Source organism: Camelus bactrianus, chromosome 9, assembly GCF_048773025.1.
Source record: "Camelus bactrianus isolate YW-2024 breed Bactrian camel chromosome 9, ASM4877302v1, whole genome shotgun sequence".
NCBI classification, from domain to species: domain Eukaryota; kingdom Metazoa; phylum Chordata; class Mammalia; order Artiodactyla; family Camelidae; genus Camelus; species Camelus bactrianus.
The window spans coordinates 44,217,524-44,235,454 of record NC_133547.1 but is presented as its reverse complement, the minus strand read 5'-3'; the positions used below and the strand labels follow the sequence as shown (position 1 = coordinate 44,235,454).

At 36.7% G+C, this 17,931-nt stretch overlaps 1 protein-coding gene across 1 annotated transcript in view; it reads left to right on the top strand.

Annotated features, from left to right (window-relative positions):
- The window catches only part of DENND2C (DENN domain containing 2C), a 69,481-nt gene that overhangs the window by 47,768 nt on the left and 3,782 nt on the right, over window positions 1–17,931 (top strand). The window contains exons 7-16 of the mRNA XM_010968367.3: window positions 1,139–1,183; window positions 3,018–3,205; window positions 4,622–4,731; window positions 6,305–6,374; window positions 6,895–6,972; window positions 7,496–7,636; window positions 8,123–8,271; window positions 8,735–8,912; window positions 12,393–12,434; window positions 13,482–13,587. Coding sequence (XP_010966669.1) covers window positions 1,139–1,183; window positions 3,018–3,205; window positions 4,622–4,731; window positions 6,305–6,374; window positions 6,895–6,972; window positions 7,496–7,636; window positions 8,123–8,271; window positions 8,735–8,912; window positions 12,393–12,434; window positions 13,482–13,587 — 1,107 coding nt within the window. The remainder of the gene's footprint in view (window positions 1–1,138; window positions 1,184–3,017; window positions 3,206–4,621; window positions 4,732–6,304; window positions 6,375–6,894; window positions 6,973–7,495; window positions 7,637–8,122; window positions 8,272–8,734; window positions 8,913–12,392; window positions 12,435–13,481; window positions 13,588–17,931) is intronic.

Genomic DNA, 17,931 nt, shown 5'->3' with positions numbered 1-17,931 from the left:
TAGCCTTGTGTGTGCAATGTGCATTACAAATATTTCCCAGTTTATTGTTCACCTTTTGAATTTACTAATGGTTTTTTAATTAGACTAGACATTTTTTCTTTTTTTTCTTTTTTTCTTGAAGTATAGTTGATTTACAATGTTGTTAGTTTCTGGTGTACAGCATAGTGATTCAGTTATACATTTTTTTATATGATTTTTCATTATAGGTTCTTACAAGCTATTGAATATAGTTCCCTATGCTCTACAGTAGGACCTTGTTTTTATTAGATTAGAAATTTTACATTTTTATATAATCAAACTTACTTACATTTTTCATTTATGACTTCTAGTCCTTGTTTTTCCTGATACATTTAAAATGTTTCCCTTTTTTAATAACATTTTAAAATTTTGCTTTAACTTTTCAGGCTTAATCTAGAAATTTTTTGTTCACTTGTTCACAGAGTTTTGTTTCGCATATTGGTTTTGGGGGTTTTTTGTAAATTGCCTACTCTTGTACAAAGCACTCCCTTGTAAAATCAAAGCCCCTTATCCTCAAGATCCTTAAAATCTGATTGTGGAAAATAAGGCAGTTCAAAGCCATCTAAGTCCTATAAGAATTTGGAGTAAAGTTCAGTTCAGTTTGGCCTTAGATGTAGCTTAGAGGCATCATAAAAGAGGTAGAATGTTACTTCATAAACTTATTTGGTAATCTCTCTTAGCCCCATATTTTCCTGTTAATCTAAATTCATAGTTTGTTCCGTGTTGAGATTTTTGTTTACCCAGGTTAGTGTTCTACCTTCAATACCTTATTTGGGAATATAAAGACAAGGATATGAATGTCGAAATAGAATCCACTCTGACCTAGACTTCTAAAAACTAATCTGAATTGCTGTTAATTTCTAGAATTAAGGATGAGAGGGGAACTGAGGAGGGAGGTGGGTGTGAGAAGAAGATGAAATGGAGTAGTTTCTTCTCTGAGCCTTTTACTCTTTTTTGTAACTGGCCTACATGATATGACTGAGTGGTTTGGAGAAAGGCTCGCATCCTTATTATCCTTATTCCAAGTCCCCAAGTCTGTGGAGCTTTGACATTGTCCTCGTGCTCATGTGCGTCCTACTGTTGTTGGACTATATGAATGGAAACTTTTCTCTCTTTTCAGGTGAAACCAGTGGGTATGAAAGTGATGCCGAGTATCTGCCAAAGAGTGAGTGAGTCAGTTGGGGCTGCTCCCTTTCTCATGATCATCCTGGTTATAGGTGGAGTGGCGCCTGCCTTTGTGATTAAGCATGTTTTTTCTACAAGAAGTTTCACTTTGTAGGTGATTTCTTCATTATAAGAACCTGTGGCGATTTGGGAAACTAAACACTACAGTGTCAGGTGTTTGACAGCATTAAAAATCTTGCATGGAATGAGACGAACCTGTATGGTTCTTAGGTTGGAATGTTCTTAGGGGCGCGGCAGAGCTGCGTGTTCAGACATCTGTGCAGTAGTTTCCCAGCAGCCAGAACAGGGTATGTGAATCATCCTTTGAGACAAATACTTAGCATTAAATATCTGATTTTTCATAGTCACTCAAGTGTAACTATTTAAGTAACTTAGATATCTCTGACCTTGAGACAGGAAACACTGATCTGTTTCTTATTCATAGGCATTTATATTCTAAATTATTGTGTCATTTACCTTCTGTTAGAATATAGACTAGGCCATGCATTTCTGGCTGTATTTGTTCAAGCACTTCCTAGTGCTCTGTATCCTTCATCTAATGGATTTTTACAACAAAGTGTTTAATTTAACTAACTGACATTGAGGTATAGAAAAAGTAGGAGATGTGAATTACCAACACTAATGACAGGACAGTTCCAGGGCTGATAGATACTCTGATCTTATGATTAATAATCATGCGCTTCTACCACTAGCCTGAACTGCCTCAGGTGTAATTCAGTAGCCTGACTGAAGGTGAAACTGAAGTCATCATCAGATTCAGCTTGGATTATAAAGATGACTAATTTAGTGCTGCTGCTATTGGGAAACAGGCCCTACAATTTTCTTGACTTGAACTGAGCCCTTTGGAGTAAATAAAGCTTTGCCTGGAGCACTGAATGTACTGGATAATTTTGGGAAAATGCTCCAAAATAATTTTTTAAGTGTTCTTAATATTTTGATCCACATGGTAAATTCTTTGGGGGCACAATGCATCATATCTCAAAAGAAAAGCAAACAATTAGAAGATGAGTCTTTCATTCGTTGTCTCAGAATGACACATAAGCGAATTTCTGGGATGTTTAAACTATTTCTTCTGCAAAGACTGCATGTCCTCTAGTGGAGACTACCCCAAATTGTTCAGAATTTAGAGATAAGTGAGAATAAAGGATAAATGCCATCACTTTTGAGTAGTATTGCTCATACTATTGAAGTATTTTGCTTCCATAATTTCTTTCTTTTGAAAGCTAGTCTGCTAATGGGTGTCTTCTTATACTTCATTTTTTTGCTCTTACATTTAGCACCATTTATTGATATAAGCATATGTCCATTATTAGTAATACATGCCAAGGAGAGAAGGGAAAAGAACAGTTTCTTTAATGTGAGGATAGTTTTTGTTTTAATTTTATCAAATGTATCATTTTATGTACTTAACCTTTTATAGGACTCAGTCCTTTTATCAAATCTTTCCTTCCCACCTATAATTTCATGGTCCCAACAATGACATCTGGTGTCAGGCCAGTGCTTTTTCCTGACATTTTCCACATGTCCTGGTGTCAGGCCATGAAAGACAGATACGTGTTGGGACATACACAGGTATCAGTTAGGACACAGAGTATCAGTTGCACTACAGGGCCCCCAGGTGCTTGTGAGAATCTGCACTTGTCCCCCAGGTATGTCATAGCCCTAACAAGTACGTCTGCGTGGCAGGTGTTTCTTTAGTCAACATTCATTAGCATCAACTGACTGAAGATTCCTTCTGCATGGGTCATGACCTCTGGGTGCTAGAGGGAAAATAAGGCTGCGGAGAAAAACAGTGTTCCGTGATCTCATTGCAGATCGCCACAAGCGCATAGCACAACTGCAGCAGTCGTCCAGGAGGAATCCTCACTACCAGACCTTGGAGCGGGATCTGATTGAATTACAGGAGCAGCAGCTGTTCGAACTTTTTGTGGTGGTGTCTCTACAGAAGAAGCCATCAGAAATCAGCTACACTCCCCAGGTCATACAGCAGTTCCCTGGCAAGGTGGGTGCAAGGAGGCCATGAGGCATTCAGGAATGTTCCTGTTGTCTCTGTGTATTTATCCTCTGTGTGTGTGTTTATTGTTGTCTCAATCAGCTTTTACTAATACTGTACTTCTTATAGGAACTGGTAAGTGACTCTGATGACATCTTATGTCAGACATGCAACCAACGGGGAATAAAGCTCATTATTCAAGCTGGGTTTTTCTTTTTTACTCTGGTGTTTACTGAGTGACCTTTAGCAAGTTACAAAACCTCAATTTCATCATCCTTAGTGAGAGGAATAATAAATATGGCAGGATATGGCAGCAGTTTAGAGCACGGACTCGGAGCCAACTATCTGCATTTGCCACTAATTAGCTCTGTGACTTTGAGCAGTTACTCGACTGCTCTGTGCCTCAGCTTCTTCACTGGTGAAATGGAGGTAATCATAATAGTGTCCATCCCATTGAGTTGTAGCAAGTTATAAGCAATAAGCAAGTTACTTGGCATCATTGGTTAGGCACCCATAAGTCTGGGAGGGAAGAGCTACCTGAGCCCCTCTTGATTCTGTATGGAAAACTTGAATGAAGATAAAGATGATTGTGAATCATTTAACAATATAAAAATAATAGAATATGGTACAACTAAAATTTTGTTAGACTGCTTTTCCATTTCTTAAGAGCTTAATATCCAAGTGACCCAGAATGGCTGCATGTTTTGTTTTAGAAATTAAAGGACAGATCATTTGTATTAGTTACATGAAGGCAATATAGTAATTAGACTTACCTGCTTGTTTTTATGCTAATTTTTAAGTGTCTTTTGGTTTAACTAAATTTAGATTGTCCTTTAAAATACAATACCAGACTTGAACAAAAGGACCTTCCATGCTAAAATTTTGTAGGAAGTTGCAAACCCATAAGTAGGTAACAAAGATTGTTTGCTAAAGGAAATGATTATATATGGAGTTGATTCTAAAAATAGTATCTTTTCTAAATAACATTCATCTGCTTTTTCAAAACATCTTTGATTATTGATCAGAAAGTGTCTTGAGCTGACTAGGTTTTTGCTTTCAGTGTATTATACAATAGATTTTTATAAGTCCGATGATTCATAGAAATATTCTTACTAGTATGTGAATCATGAATTAAGATTCCATCTCTAGATAAGAAACTATTTTCAGCCATTTCTCTCACATTAGATTATAGGATCTCTGTAAGCACCCTTTCTATGTGAAAATAGAATTCTTTATTCTTAGAAACTTTGTTCTCAGTGCATCTTCAGTGATGACCAGTCTTGGCCTTCCTGTTTTGTTAAACAGCACAAAACCACTGTGAGATGACTACTCAGAGACCTCTTTTCCTGAGAGCAAGCTGAGTTTTTTATTTCCATTCTCAACTTAAATAGAATATTAGTCACTTATAGTGTAATTTTTTTTCAGGGTGATCATGGCTTTAAACAATCCAGAGACACTGAAGAGAGGCTCAAAGTTATTCCAAAATTTTGTTTTCCTGATTCAAAGGACTGGGTGCCAACCTCAGAACTCAAGAGGTAAATAGGCTACTTTATCTGATTTCTATTTGTTGGGACTGCAAAAGTAGAATCAGAACATTTGAGAAATGGGTAGAGCCAGCAGTGAAGCTATGTGGACTTTGTGGCAGATCAAGGATGCAGTGGGAGGAAAGGAAGAAACAGAATTAGAACATTTCCTATGTGGGGCTCAAAAAAGAAAAACACAATGTCAAAGAGAAAACAAGCTTAAGTTTCTTCAATCTGCCAATTCTGCAGAAAAACAGTTCCACTTTACATACAATCAGAAATGCCACCAAGTGGCCAGAAAAGGAAAAAAGACTTGACCGCAGGGACTTAGAAACCGAGATAAAACATGGCATCTTGTTTCTCCTTCGAGTTGAGAGAAGAAGCCATAACCCAGATTGTATGTTCCCCTGTCAAACTTGTACAAAGCAGGGGCTCCCATTTGAAAGGTGTGAGTATATGGAGAAGGGTAGTATAAAGAATTTCTTCCCAGTACCTAGAGGAAACTACCATTCTTAATTAATAAATCATCATCATCTCTGAATCCTGCTTCTAAATAGATAACTTTTGTCCAGAACTGTAATTTAGGCTGAAATGCATGATTATGTGAACCATATCACATGCCAGTGACCTTGCAGGAAGACAGACTCAGTTGTTGCCTAAGTAGCTGGGTCCTTCCACCTTTTGTTGCGTCCAGACTAAGCTGCTGTCTCTCATAACCAGTTTAGCCTGATCGCCACTCTCATCTCTGAGCCATCAATCCTGATGTTTTTGTGCTGCCAGTTGCACTGCTAACTGCACAGGCAGCTTCTGTCATATTGGCCTGGCTGCTCCATGATTGGCTTTTCCCCCCCGCAAAGAGTTATGTGTGTTTATTCTAGAGTATTTGGAAAATTCAGAGGAATAAGTAAAAAGCAGAAATTAGAATTCACTGACATTCTGGTTACTCAGAGATAATCTCTGTAAATGTTTTAGCAAATTCCCTTCCAGTCTTTATTCTTGGCCATATATAGACAATTTATTGTTCGAATTTGAGTTTCTTTGATTTTTAATGAATTTATTTTTTGAGCATCTTTATGTCTTCTTTTTATAAATTATCAATGCATATCTTTTGCCTGTGTTTCTAATAAGGAGGTGATAATTTTCCTATTAATTTTATATATTAAGAATGTAATCCTTTGCCTATCATTTCCATATGACCACTCAGAACCAGCTAGAAGAATTTGGAAGGGAAGAATAGCTGATAAGAATCCTTTATAGCTTACCTGTACATTTGGCCAAAGTGGACATTCAACAAAAGCAAAATAGGCTTGATGAGTAGCTAAACTGGATAAATAAGACAGTGAAAGGAGGCGGTGGCATCAGCAGCTCATTCTATACCTATTCTCTCACTCCAGTGCAAAGCAAGATATTCTCAGAGCCTGGCCATTCTCCCTCAGGAGGAATGTGACTTGCAATAAATGTCATGTTAATGCCTCCTCTTACATCGCAGAATGACTGCTGTTGGACTCTAGTGTTTAAATTGTTTGTTGCATGAGGAATGTCAGAAGCAGTTGCTTGGATCTCAAACTATTGACTATTTTTTCAGTGAAACGTTCTCCTTTGTCTTAACTGGAGAAGATGGGAGCCGGTGGTTTGGTTACTGTAAGAAGCTCTTGGTAAGTCCCAGACTTGTGCTCCAGGCAGGGTTGGTCCAGGAGCAATAAAGTGAGAGTAGGAACTTCAGAAACGCGATATCTAGATGAGTTTGGGGGCTACTCAATGATCTGTGTATTAAAGAAGCTATGTTAGCTTTAAACAGTAAGAGCAAATTGGGGGTTAGCCACAGAGTGTTCCAGAATAGAAAGCGTATGGATTTATTGTTTATTTGTTTGTCTGCAATAGATGAGGAAACACTGACGTTGTGGCTGAATATCAGTCTGGGTATATCTGAGGGATGGAGCACAGTGAGCCAGTAGAGGGAACTCTGAGTTACTCTCTTATTGCTTAGATGCCTTCACTAAACCGGAATAAATCATGCTATCATTTTTTTAGCATTTTCCCATCTTTCAGTGTTCATTAAGGACAAGAGCCTTGGTTCCTACTCTACACTAGGGAGTATTAAGAGAGTATTAATAGTCCAAATTAGTAAAGACTTGTGCTGCTTACTTTTTGATTTATTGTTGTTTTGTCTTTTAGCCAGAAGGCAAAGGAAAGCGACTCCCTGAGGTATACTGCATGGTTAGTCGCCTAGGCTGCTTCAACCTTTTTTCAAAGGTGAGTGGAGAATGGGCCCCGTGAGAAGTGGTGTTCTCTCAGAGCTCTGAGTGAGTTCTCGTTTCCGATGACTTCACTCGGCATGTTAAGTGGCGTAGACTTAAGTTCAGATCTCTAATCCAGCTGATGTTGCCCTGTCATCATCACTTTGGTTTGCTTAACCTCCCAGATTAAAGGAGAACATCACCTCCTCGAGGTTCACCCTGTCTCATTTCATGCCCAGACCCCAACTGCAGAATGTCATTGTGTCACCTTCTCTGCCCCTACCTTAATGCGATGAAAGGGGGCGCCTCTTGTAAAATTAAGTTGATTTATTTTAGTAACTTTCCTTAGAGATTTAAAGATACCTCCAAGAGAAATGATGCCTTTAATGGACTTTCGTTGGTTGCAGAAGCTTATCTGTCTTAAAATCTATTTGTGTTATTTTCAAGTTTGTGCACCCAGCTTGGCAGTTCCTTTAATAGGATTCTTTTATGATTTTTGAACTGAGAGCCTAATAAAATAACATATGTTGTAAATGTAGATTCTGGATGAAGTAGAGAAGAGAAGAGAAATGTCTCCAGCCTTGGTTTACCCATTCATGCGAAGTGTCATGGAAGCTCCTTTTCCAGCTCCTGGACGCACCATCACAGTGAAAAGCTACCTCCCTGGGGCTGGAGATGAGGTAAGTTAGTTCATTTTCCAGAGATTTGATAGCCGCCAAAAAACAGGCCTTAACACAAATAAACCTTACCTGATAGAAGCCTCAGGGTATAGTTTTCCCTTTTTCATAAACTACACAGAATACGTTTTGGTTGTAACAAAGCACAGGAGAAATAACCAATTGATCTGTGAGATACTTGATCCTAGACCAGGAACTAAAGGTTTTCTACTATTCCTAGACTGAACCCCTTTGTAATGACAATTTCAATATGATAAATGAAGATTATACACACTATTGTCAAGTGGGATAAAAGGTTTTACCAGAAATTTATAGCACAAAGATAAGGTATGCATGGTTTTGGAATTAGTCTAGGCAGCTTCACAAACTCTTTGTAACAGACACTGTCTCTTAAATTTAACCTTTAAAAGAATGACAGAATCCATTAGTGTTGTAATTAGGGATTGTTTTCCCATCTCTGCTCCCCTGATTGAAATTCTTGCTTTTCAGTCCATTGAACTCTGCCGACCACTGGATTCACGATTGGAACATGTTGATTTTGATTGTCTCTTTAAGTGCCTGAGCGTGTGCCATCTCATCCGGGTCTGTGCCTCTCTCCTTTTGGAGCGGAGGGTCATCTTTGTTGCCAATAGCCTAAGGTGAGAAATAAGTAAAATAACGTCACTTCGCACTGGTATTATACTTGTTCTTACTATTTTAAAATTGGGGCATATTAAAAAAACTGTAGGATCTCAATTACCTAATGCTCTAGTGACATCGATAATCCAAAAGCTATTTACAATAAGCTATAACAGTGACTTTTGGAGGTTGTTAATTTACCTTTCAAAATGCACTTTGTTAAACTGTTGCTAAAAATTTGTTTTTCTTTTCTAAGTACACACTAGTTTTTAGTGATATAAATTGTGAGAAAGAGCTGGATTGAGATGAAAGATTTTCAGTACATTAAGTTAAAAATTTAAATGTTAAAAGTGAATGAGTAATCACAGAATTGTTCATCTGTGATCAGTAACTGGCATCAATCTGTAATTCTGTAACATAGTGTCTGAAGTGCCCTCCACGTGTTTTCTGTATGTGACACCATTTGCTTTCTCCTCTGGCTAGCACCCTGTCAAAATGTGGCCATGCTGTGGTTGCCACACTGTATCCATTCACCTGGCAGCATACCTACATCCCAGTCCTGCCAGCATCTATGATCGACATTGTGTGCTCACCTACTCCATTCCTTATTGGAATCCTGTCTTGCTCCTTACCGCAGCTCTGGGACCTACCCATTGAAGAGGTGAGATAGGGGAAACCAGTACCTGTGGGAAAGATTGGAGCACTGATAAATGAAAACAAGTGGTCTGTAAGAATGATGGATATGTCAGTAATTAACAATAATATTTAATTATTATTCTTAATATATTATGCTCTCATATTTTTGTATGAGAAAAATTCTATACTTCATTTGAATCCAAAGTGGTATCTCACAGTATTGAACCATGGGCTAATTCTTGTGTTATTCTAAAGGGTAGGTCTTTTTTAAAATCATACACAAAAATTACTCTGGGTTAATTTAAAAGATTTTTTCAAATATAACATACATATAGGTAAGTGCCAAAAACAAACTGTGCAGCTCAGTGAATTGTCACAAAATGCTTGCTTATGTAACCAACTTTGGAATAGAATGGAATACAGCAATGGAAACAGAAGTCCTCCGCGTGCCTTCTTCTAATCACTGTTCCCTTCCCCACCCCCTACAAAAGGAAACCACTATCTTGACTTTTATGGTGCTCACTTTCTTATTTTTCTTTATAGTTTTATGTCCTAGGCAGGTATCCCTAAATAATATAGTTCAGTTTTGCCTGGTTTTAAGATTGATATAGACTCATACAGTACTTACATATTTTTGTCTTTTTTTTTTTTTTTTTGGCTTCTTTTGAGCAGCGTTAAATCTATAAGATTCATCCATATTGATGAGTTTAACAGTAGTTTGATCATTCTAATTGTGTATAGTTTTCTTATTCATTCTACAGTTGATGGACATTTGAGTGGTTTCCAGTTTGGGGTTATTATGAATAATGCTGCTATAAATACTGTTATCCATGACCCTTGGTACATATGTTCATGCAGTTTTATGGGTATACACTTGGAAATGGAATAGCTGGGTCATAAGCTAAATGTATCTTCAACTTTAGTAAGTAAAGTCAAGCTTTTCCAAAGTAGTGGTGCTAAGTTAAGCAATATGAGAGTTCCTGTTGCTCCACATCCTCGTCAGCACTTGTCACCATCAGTTCGTGTGATTTAGCCTGTCAGGTAAATGTGTAGTTACTTTCTCATTGTGGTTTAATTGGCATTCCTTGATTATGGTTGAGGGTGAGCATCTTTCTTTATGTTCACTGGCCATTTGATTATCATCTTTTATAAAATGTATTGTCTGTCCTTCTATTGAACTGTTTACCTTTATTGATTTGTAAGAAGCATTTTTATAGTCTGGATGCCAAGCCCTTTTGTGGCTTGCTTTTCCATTCTCCAAAATGGTATTTTTTTTTAATACACAAACGTTCTTAATTTTAATGAGGGTCAGAATTATCAGTCTTTGGTTAGTATTTGTGTGTGTGTGTGTGCTGCTTAAATTTTTGTTTATATTAACTTTACAGATATATATATATATACACACACCACATCTTTACCTGTTCATCCATTGATGGGTACTTAGGTTGCTTCCATATCATGGCTGTTGTTAATAATGCTGCATTGAACATGGGGGTGCAGATATCGCTTTAAGATAGTGATTTTGTTTCCTGTGGATATATGCCCAGAAGTAGGATTGCTGAATCATATGCTAGTTGTATTTTTAATTTTTTGAGGAACCTCTTTACTGTTTTCCATGGTGGCTGAACCCAATTTACATGCTCATCAACAGTGCACAATAGTTCCCTCTTCTCTACATTCTTGCCAGTATTTTTTATCTCTTGTCTTTTGATAATAGCTGTTCTAACAGGTGATATCTTATTATGATTTTGATTTGTATTTCCTTGATGCTGAGCACCTTTTCATGTGCCTGTTGGCCAGTTGTATGTCTTCTATGGAGAAATGTCTATTCAGTTCCTCTGCTTATTTTTTAATCAGATTGTTTGTTTGTTTTGCTTTTGAGTTGCATGAGTTCTTTATATATTTGGTGTATCAACCCCTTATCCAATATATGAATTACAAATATTTTCTCCCATTCTGTAGTTTTCCTGTATATTTTATTGATGGTATGCTTTGCTGTGCAGAAGGTTTTTAGTTTGATGTAATCCCACTTGTTTATTTTTGTTTTTGTTTTTGGTGTCAAATCTAAAAAAAATCATTACCAAGACTAAAGTAGAGATGCCACCTCCTATGTTTTCTTCTAGGAGTTTTATGATTTCAGTTCTTAAATTGTTAATCCATTTTCAGTTGATTTTTGTATATAGTGTAAGATAGGGATCCAGTTTCATTTGGCTGTCCAATTTTCTTAGCACCATTTATTGAAGAGACTGTCCTTTCCCCATTGTATATTTTTGGCTCCTTTGTCAAAAATTGACTATGTGTGGGTTTATTTCTGGACTCTCTGTTCTGTTCCATTGATCTGTGTGTCTGCTTTTTATGCCAGTACCATACTGTTTTGATCACCATAGCTTTGTAACATAGTTTGAAATCATGAAATGTGTTGGCCTCCAGCTTTGTACTTCTTTCTCAAGATTTATGTGGGTGTTTGGGCTCTTTTGTGGTTCCATAGAAATTTTAGGATTATTCTATTTCTGTGAAAAATGCCATTGGAATTTTGATAGGGATTGCATTGAATCTATAGATTGCTTTGGGTAGTTTAGACATTTAAACAATATTAATTCTTCCAATCTATGAACATGGAATATATTTCCATTTATTTGTATATTGTTCAGTTTCTTTCATTAGTGTCATAGTTTTTCAGGATGGATATCTTTTACCTCCTTATTTAAATTTATTCCTAGGTATTTTATTCTTTTTGATGCATTTGAAAGTGGGATTGTTTTCTTAATTTTTTTTTTAGACACTTCATTGTTGGTGTACAGAAACACAACTTATTTTTGTAGTAACCTTTTTTTTTTACTTAATATTATAAAAATTCCTAAACATGTAAAAATAAACAAAAGAGTAAAATAAATCCAATCATCCTACTTCAATACTTCTAAAGTTTGAGCGGGCCAATCTTCACTTTTACCTCTCTCTCATAGTATTTTGAAGCATATCCTGACATAATTTCATCTCTAAATATTGTAATATGAATCCCTATAATATAAGGGCATTTTTAATATAATTGCAATACCATTATCACACCTAAACAACTCCTTAATATCAGCAAAAGTCAGTATGCAGATCTCTAATTATTTCATAAGTTCTTAATAGTTTTAATTAGGTCCCAGATAAAGTCCATGCATTGAATTTTGTTGGTAAGTTTTTTAGTCTCTTTTAATCTAGGTGTGCCCGCCATCATTTTTTTTTTTCACTTGCAATTATTTTTCTTACTCACATTGATGAGTTAACTTTTAAATGGGCTGAAACTTTAAGTTAACATATAAAAATGTTGAATCACTATGTTATATAACTGAAATTAATATACTTCAATTTTTAAAAAAAGAAATAAACCAAAAAAACTTCAATTTTGTTTAAAACTATTGCATGAAAGAATCAAAACACTGTTTCTGATCTAGCAGTGCCTAATGTGTTTCTCTGTGAATATCTCTGGTTTAACTTGCCTGGCTCCTTTATTCCATAGGTGCTGATAGTCGATCTCTGTGCAGACAAGTTCTTACAGGAGGTAAGTGACAAAAGAGGTGGTTACATAATGTTTAGGGATAATTGGCCAGAAAATATGTGAAAGTACTTAGAGAAGATGACTCAGGCGAGACTTTTAGTTCCTGCACATACTTTACTTGACACTATGGCCAATCATACAAGATGGACCTGAAATTTTTGGCTTGAGTGTATACCTGTCTATCCCAAAGAAGGAAGGAGGAAACAGACTGAACATCATTCTCAAAAGAGGTAACCCTCCCTTCAAGTCTAGATGGGTTGATGTATAAGCCTCTAATTTAATTATATTTAACAAGCGTTCAGCACCAATTATTTCTAGATATTCTGTTAGTCAGTCAGAAACTTAAGGTGAGTAAGACAGTTTGAGCCCAAAGGCCTTATAGTTTAACAGGGATGGGGAGCAGATATATCCATAAGTGGTATATATCTTAAATATATCCATGGTATATATCTTAGAAGTGGTATAATAGAAATTTATACAAGATACAGTAGGGGCAGAAAAGAAGCTGTCACTTATTCTGTGTTTTGTGGAAAAGTGCCAGAAAATTTTAACATTGTTTAGTTTATTGAATACAATATTAAATCCTTTACGTTTGGTGAACTGCACATAGCAGAAGCTCCAGCCTGGCCTTCGTGGACTTCTGTGCTCTTGGGACTTCTGTGCTCTTGCCAGCACCACCTTGACCCCAGTTATCTAGGCATGAAAGGGTGCAGACAGCACGGACTTCCTTCGCCTCGCCAGCTAGTCACTAGGTTCTGTCACCACTTCCCTCTCTCCATCCATCCTACTTCAAATGCAGCTTTCCTGCCACCTAAGCTCATCTCTCCACCTGTCTGAGTGATGGAAACCATGGCCATGTTTAGTGAGCAAAGCTCACAAAAGCAAAAAATTGTTTATTTTTTTTAAGTATAGTGCCTAATGTGGGAAAGGAAGCTTCAGATTGACTCAGAATTTATGCAAAGCCACTTGTGGAATTTTGGGGACTTAACTAGTGCATATTTGAGACTTTCTCTCTCAAAGCTCATGAAAGTTTCAATTTCTTCTCTTCAGGTATCTGATGAGGATGAAATTCTACCACCTAAACTTCAAGCTGCCTTGACGCAGATTTTGGAAGAACGAGATGAAATCTTGGCTCAGGAGCAGAATTGTTCACAAGGTATGAGACAAGAGGTCTGTGGATTTAAGGTTAAGGTAGTAAATATTTACTAAATGTCCAGCACCCTGCCAAAGCATATACACAAGTAGTATGAAATTGCCCGTGCCTTGACAGGCTTATCATCAGCTTCCCTGATCACCCTCAGATGTGCCAAGCCCCCTTCTATTTCAGGACTTGTGCACTTGCTCAGTTCATTTATGAAATACTGTTCCCCAGATATCCACATGGCTTCTGGTCTTTGTTCTTGCAAATCCATGTTCAAATGTCACTTTCTCAGTGAGGCTTTCTTTCCTGACTGTCCTGATTAAAATTGTCCCCATTCCCTTAGCACTTCCTGTCCTCCTCCCTGACCTTATTTTCCCCCATGGCTTTTATCACTATCTGGTGTGCTAGGCAATTCCATGAGAGCAGTGACTGTCTATTTCCTATCTCCAATACTTTAAACATCATTCAATAAATAGTATTCAGTGAGTATTTGTTGAGTAAGTGGATGAATAATATTTATTGGGTGGCTTACTCTGTACCAGGCATTGTCTTAAACACTTAGCATACATCTTATTTCATCCTTGTGATATGTTTATGAAGCAGGTATTGTTATTTAATCCCCATTTTACAGATGAGTACACTAAGGCTATTTACTCATGAGAAACATTAGGGAAGGAGCGGAATTAGAGGAGTAATTAAAATTTCAGTTTTGGATATTAAGTTTGAGAAACCTATTAGATGTTTAGTACCTAGAAGACATTTAACTGGAGATGTCAAGTAGGTGTTTATATGCGTGAATTTGGTGTTGAGAGGAGAGATTTGGGCTAGAGACATACATTTAAAAGTTGCTTTTTTAAAGCTGTGGGACCAGAGAGAGAACTCTATAGAGTGAGTAGAGGTAGAAAATTTAGAAGATTTAAGGATTGAGCCCTGGGTTGGGAATAGTGTGTTTAGATTCCCAACTTCTGGAAGTTGGGAAGAGGAGAAGGATCCGGGAAAGGGGACTAAGACAAGCAGCAAGTGAAGTGGGTGAAAAACCAGGAGTGTAGTATTGTGAAAGCTGAGTGAAGAAAGTATTTCATGAAGAAAAGAATAAATGGTTATGTTTAATGCTGCAAAGAGGTCAAGTAAGTTGAAGACTAAGAATTGACCAGTGTATTTGACAATGGGAAGGGCTCTGGAGACCTTGGTAACAGCAGATTCAGCAAAATGATTGGAAGAAGGCAAAATTGGGGAAGGTTCAAGAGAGAATTAGAATGACATTCAGCTTTTTGTAAAATTTTAATGGAAGTGCAGAGGGCCAGAATAGTTAAGACACTGCTGAAAAAGAACAAGGTTGAAGGACTTGCCGTACAAAATATTAAGATTAACTATAAAATCATAGTAATTAAGATCATTTGGTTTCAGTACAGAAATAAACAAATGGAGCAATGAAAGTGGAAAGAATACAGAATACACGTGCATAAGGAAACCTGATTTATGTCAGAACCAGCACTGCTCGTCAGTGGGAAAAGAATGAACCATTCAATAAACAATTCCAGGGCAACTGGTTTTCCATAGGAAAAGAAATGAATGTGGATCTATACCTCATATTATACACAGAATTAGCTCAAATGAATTAAAGACTTAAATGTTAAAACTAAAACATTTAAAATGTCTAGAAAAGAATAGAAGAAAATATTTTATGTTTTGGGACAGTAATGGATTTATTTTTATTTTTATTTTTTTAATCAAAACTATTTAGCTTTTGACTTTTTAAATTTATTTATGTGTTTATTTTTATTTTGTTTTTCTGGAGGGGAAGGTAATTAGGTTTGTTTATTTTAATGGAGGTACTGGGGCTTGAACCTGAGACCTCGTGCATGCTAAACATGCCCTCTACCACTGAGCTATATCCTCCCCTCCTGGATTTCTTAAATGTGGTTCAAAGAGCACAAACCATAATGAATAAGACTGATTAATTTGACTATGTTAAGTTTTTGAAATTTCTGTTCATCAAGGGACACCATGGAAAAGGAATTAAAAAACCAGGTACAAACTAGATGAAGACATTTTTAATAAATAGAACTAACAAAGGAAGAGTATCTGGAATTTAGTTTTAAAAATTACTATAATTCAAAACTAGAATGATGAATAACCCAGTAGAAAAACTGGGGAAGATATGAACACTCATTTTATAGAAGAGGAAATATGAAAGGCCAATAAATATATGAAGAGATATACAACCCAGTCAAAATCAGGGAAATGTAAATTAAAACCACAATGAGATATCATTTTATACCCACCATATTGGCAAAACTTTTTAAGTCTGACAGTATCAAGTGTTGGTAAGAATGTGTAAATTAGTTCAGCCCCTTTGGAAAAATAATTTGGCACCATCTAGTTGAGTTAAAGGTATACATATCCCACAACCCAACAAGTCCATTTTTAGATACATACCCAGGAGAAACTCTTGGACATGATAACTAGGAAAGAAGTATGATAATTTTTGTAGTAGTATTGTATGTGATAACAAAAATGAAAAACAACCTAAACATTCATTGATAGGAGAATATAGCATTAAAAAAATAATCCGAAAGACACATATTGAATAAAACAGTAAGTTGCAGGAGAATCTAATGTTCAAAGATGGACAAAACCTAACAATATGTTGTTGGGGTTGCATGTGCATAGCAAAACTATAATGTAAAGCAAATGATATACACAAAATTCCAAATAATGGTCACCCTCTATTGAAAAGTAGGGGAAGAACACCACGGAGAGGGCATCACACAAGGAACTTTGGAAATACATGTGATGTTCTGTTTTAAGCTTTGTGGTAGGCACTTGTGTGGTCATTTCACTGCTGACCTGATGAATATCCATACATGTAAAGGAATATGTAAAGTAAATACATTAAAACGGAAACAAAGATTGTAGTCAGAGACTCAGCAGCAATGTACAATTTTGAAATAAAGTCTTTCCTTCTCTCCATCTTCCTCAAAAAAAAAAAAACGGAAACAAAGAATGGAAGATAAATTATAGGAAAGCATAATTTTTAAAAGAAAGGGAATTAGATGTAAGAAAATGGGCACAACAGTTATAAACAACTCTTTCAAGAAACTTTTTGCTGCTAAATCGAGGTGAATGGGACAGTAACTGGAGGGGGTGGGAGTCTGGGGCAGAAGTGTTGACGATAAAAGCAGTGATGGACCATGGATTCTCAGCTGCAGAAGGGAAGAGATGAGAAGGAAGTCTGTTGAACAAAATATTTTAAAAAATCAGAATTGGAATGAAAATGTAACGTTGGAAGAGACCTTAGAAAGTTGCCTAATCAGCCACCTCATTGCACAGATATGGAAAGAGAGGCCACAAGAGGTAAAGCAAGTTGCCCGCTATTATATAGCTGCTGCATGGTAGAAATCTGATTAAACGGAGGTCCCAGATTCCCAGTCAGCCCATGGGAAAGAGCAAGAGCCATTGTGAAGGGAAAAAAAAATACTATTTGGATATGGAAGGAAAAGGACAAGTCTAAGTTGAACCTGAGGTTTGAGCCTGGAACCTGGAAGGCAACATACTGTTGTATATTATAGTGGTTAAGAATCACCTGACTTGGGAATCCTGCAGCTTCTCCACTGCACTAGATGAGATGACCCTGGAGAATGTCTTTGATTTGAGCCTCAGTTCCTCTGCTGGAAAAGGGAAATAATACACCTACCTCACTGGATTATTATGTTTGTTAAAGCACTTAATTCAGTGCCTGACATAGCTAAAGCACTCAATAATTATTGTTTATTATGGAATAATCATGGTGGAATATGAAATAGGAAAGTTGAGAAAGAACCTGATTTGGTGAGAAATATAATGAATTAGGTTTTTAACATGTATTGTTTATTTATTTGATTCATAGTCTACCAATTTCCCAAAAGGACCTGAGGTATGGCGACATTTAGACAAAATAGAATTTAAGTGCTATCAGGACAGCCAAATGATGCCCACACATAGGTAGCCTGAAGATGTAGAAGGTGGATTTTGGTGGAATATCAGGGCTGGAGATCTGAGGTTGAGAATTACCAACATACAAAGCCAGCTCACTATGCCAGTTAGCCATTTAAAGAAGGGAATGTTGAAGAGAAGGGGTCTGAAGGCCATGTTCAGGAAGAGGAAGAAGAGGCAACACAAAACAAATGTTTAGTCATAAAGGCAAGACAGAATCAGGACATCAGGAGAGCATAAAGTTGTGGGACACATGAGGAATGAGGAGGAGGTTAGCACAAAAGCAGCATATAGTTTAAAGGAGATAAAAATAAGAGCAGATTAAACTGCGCTGGTTCTCACTAGTGTGCTTTGAAAAAGCAGTTACAGTGAATTCACAGATGT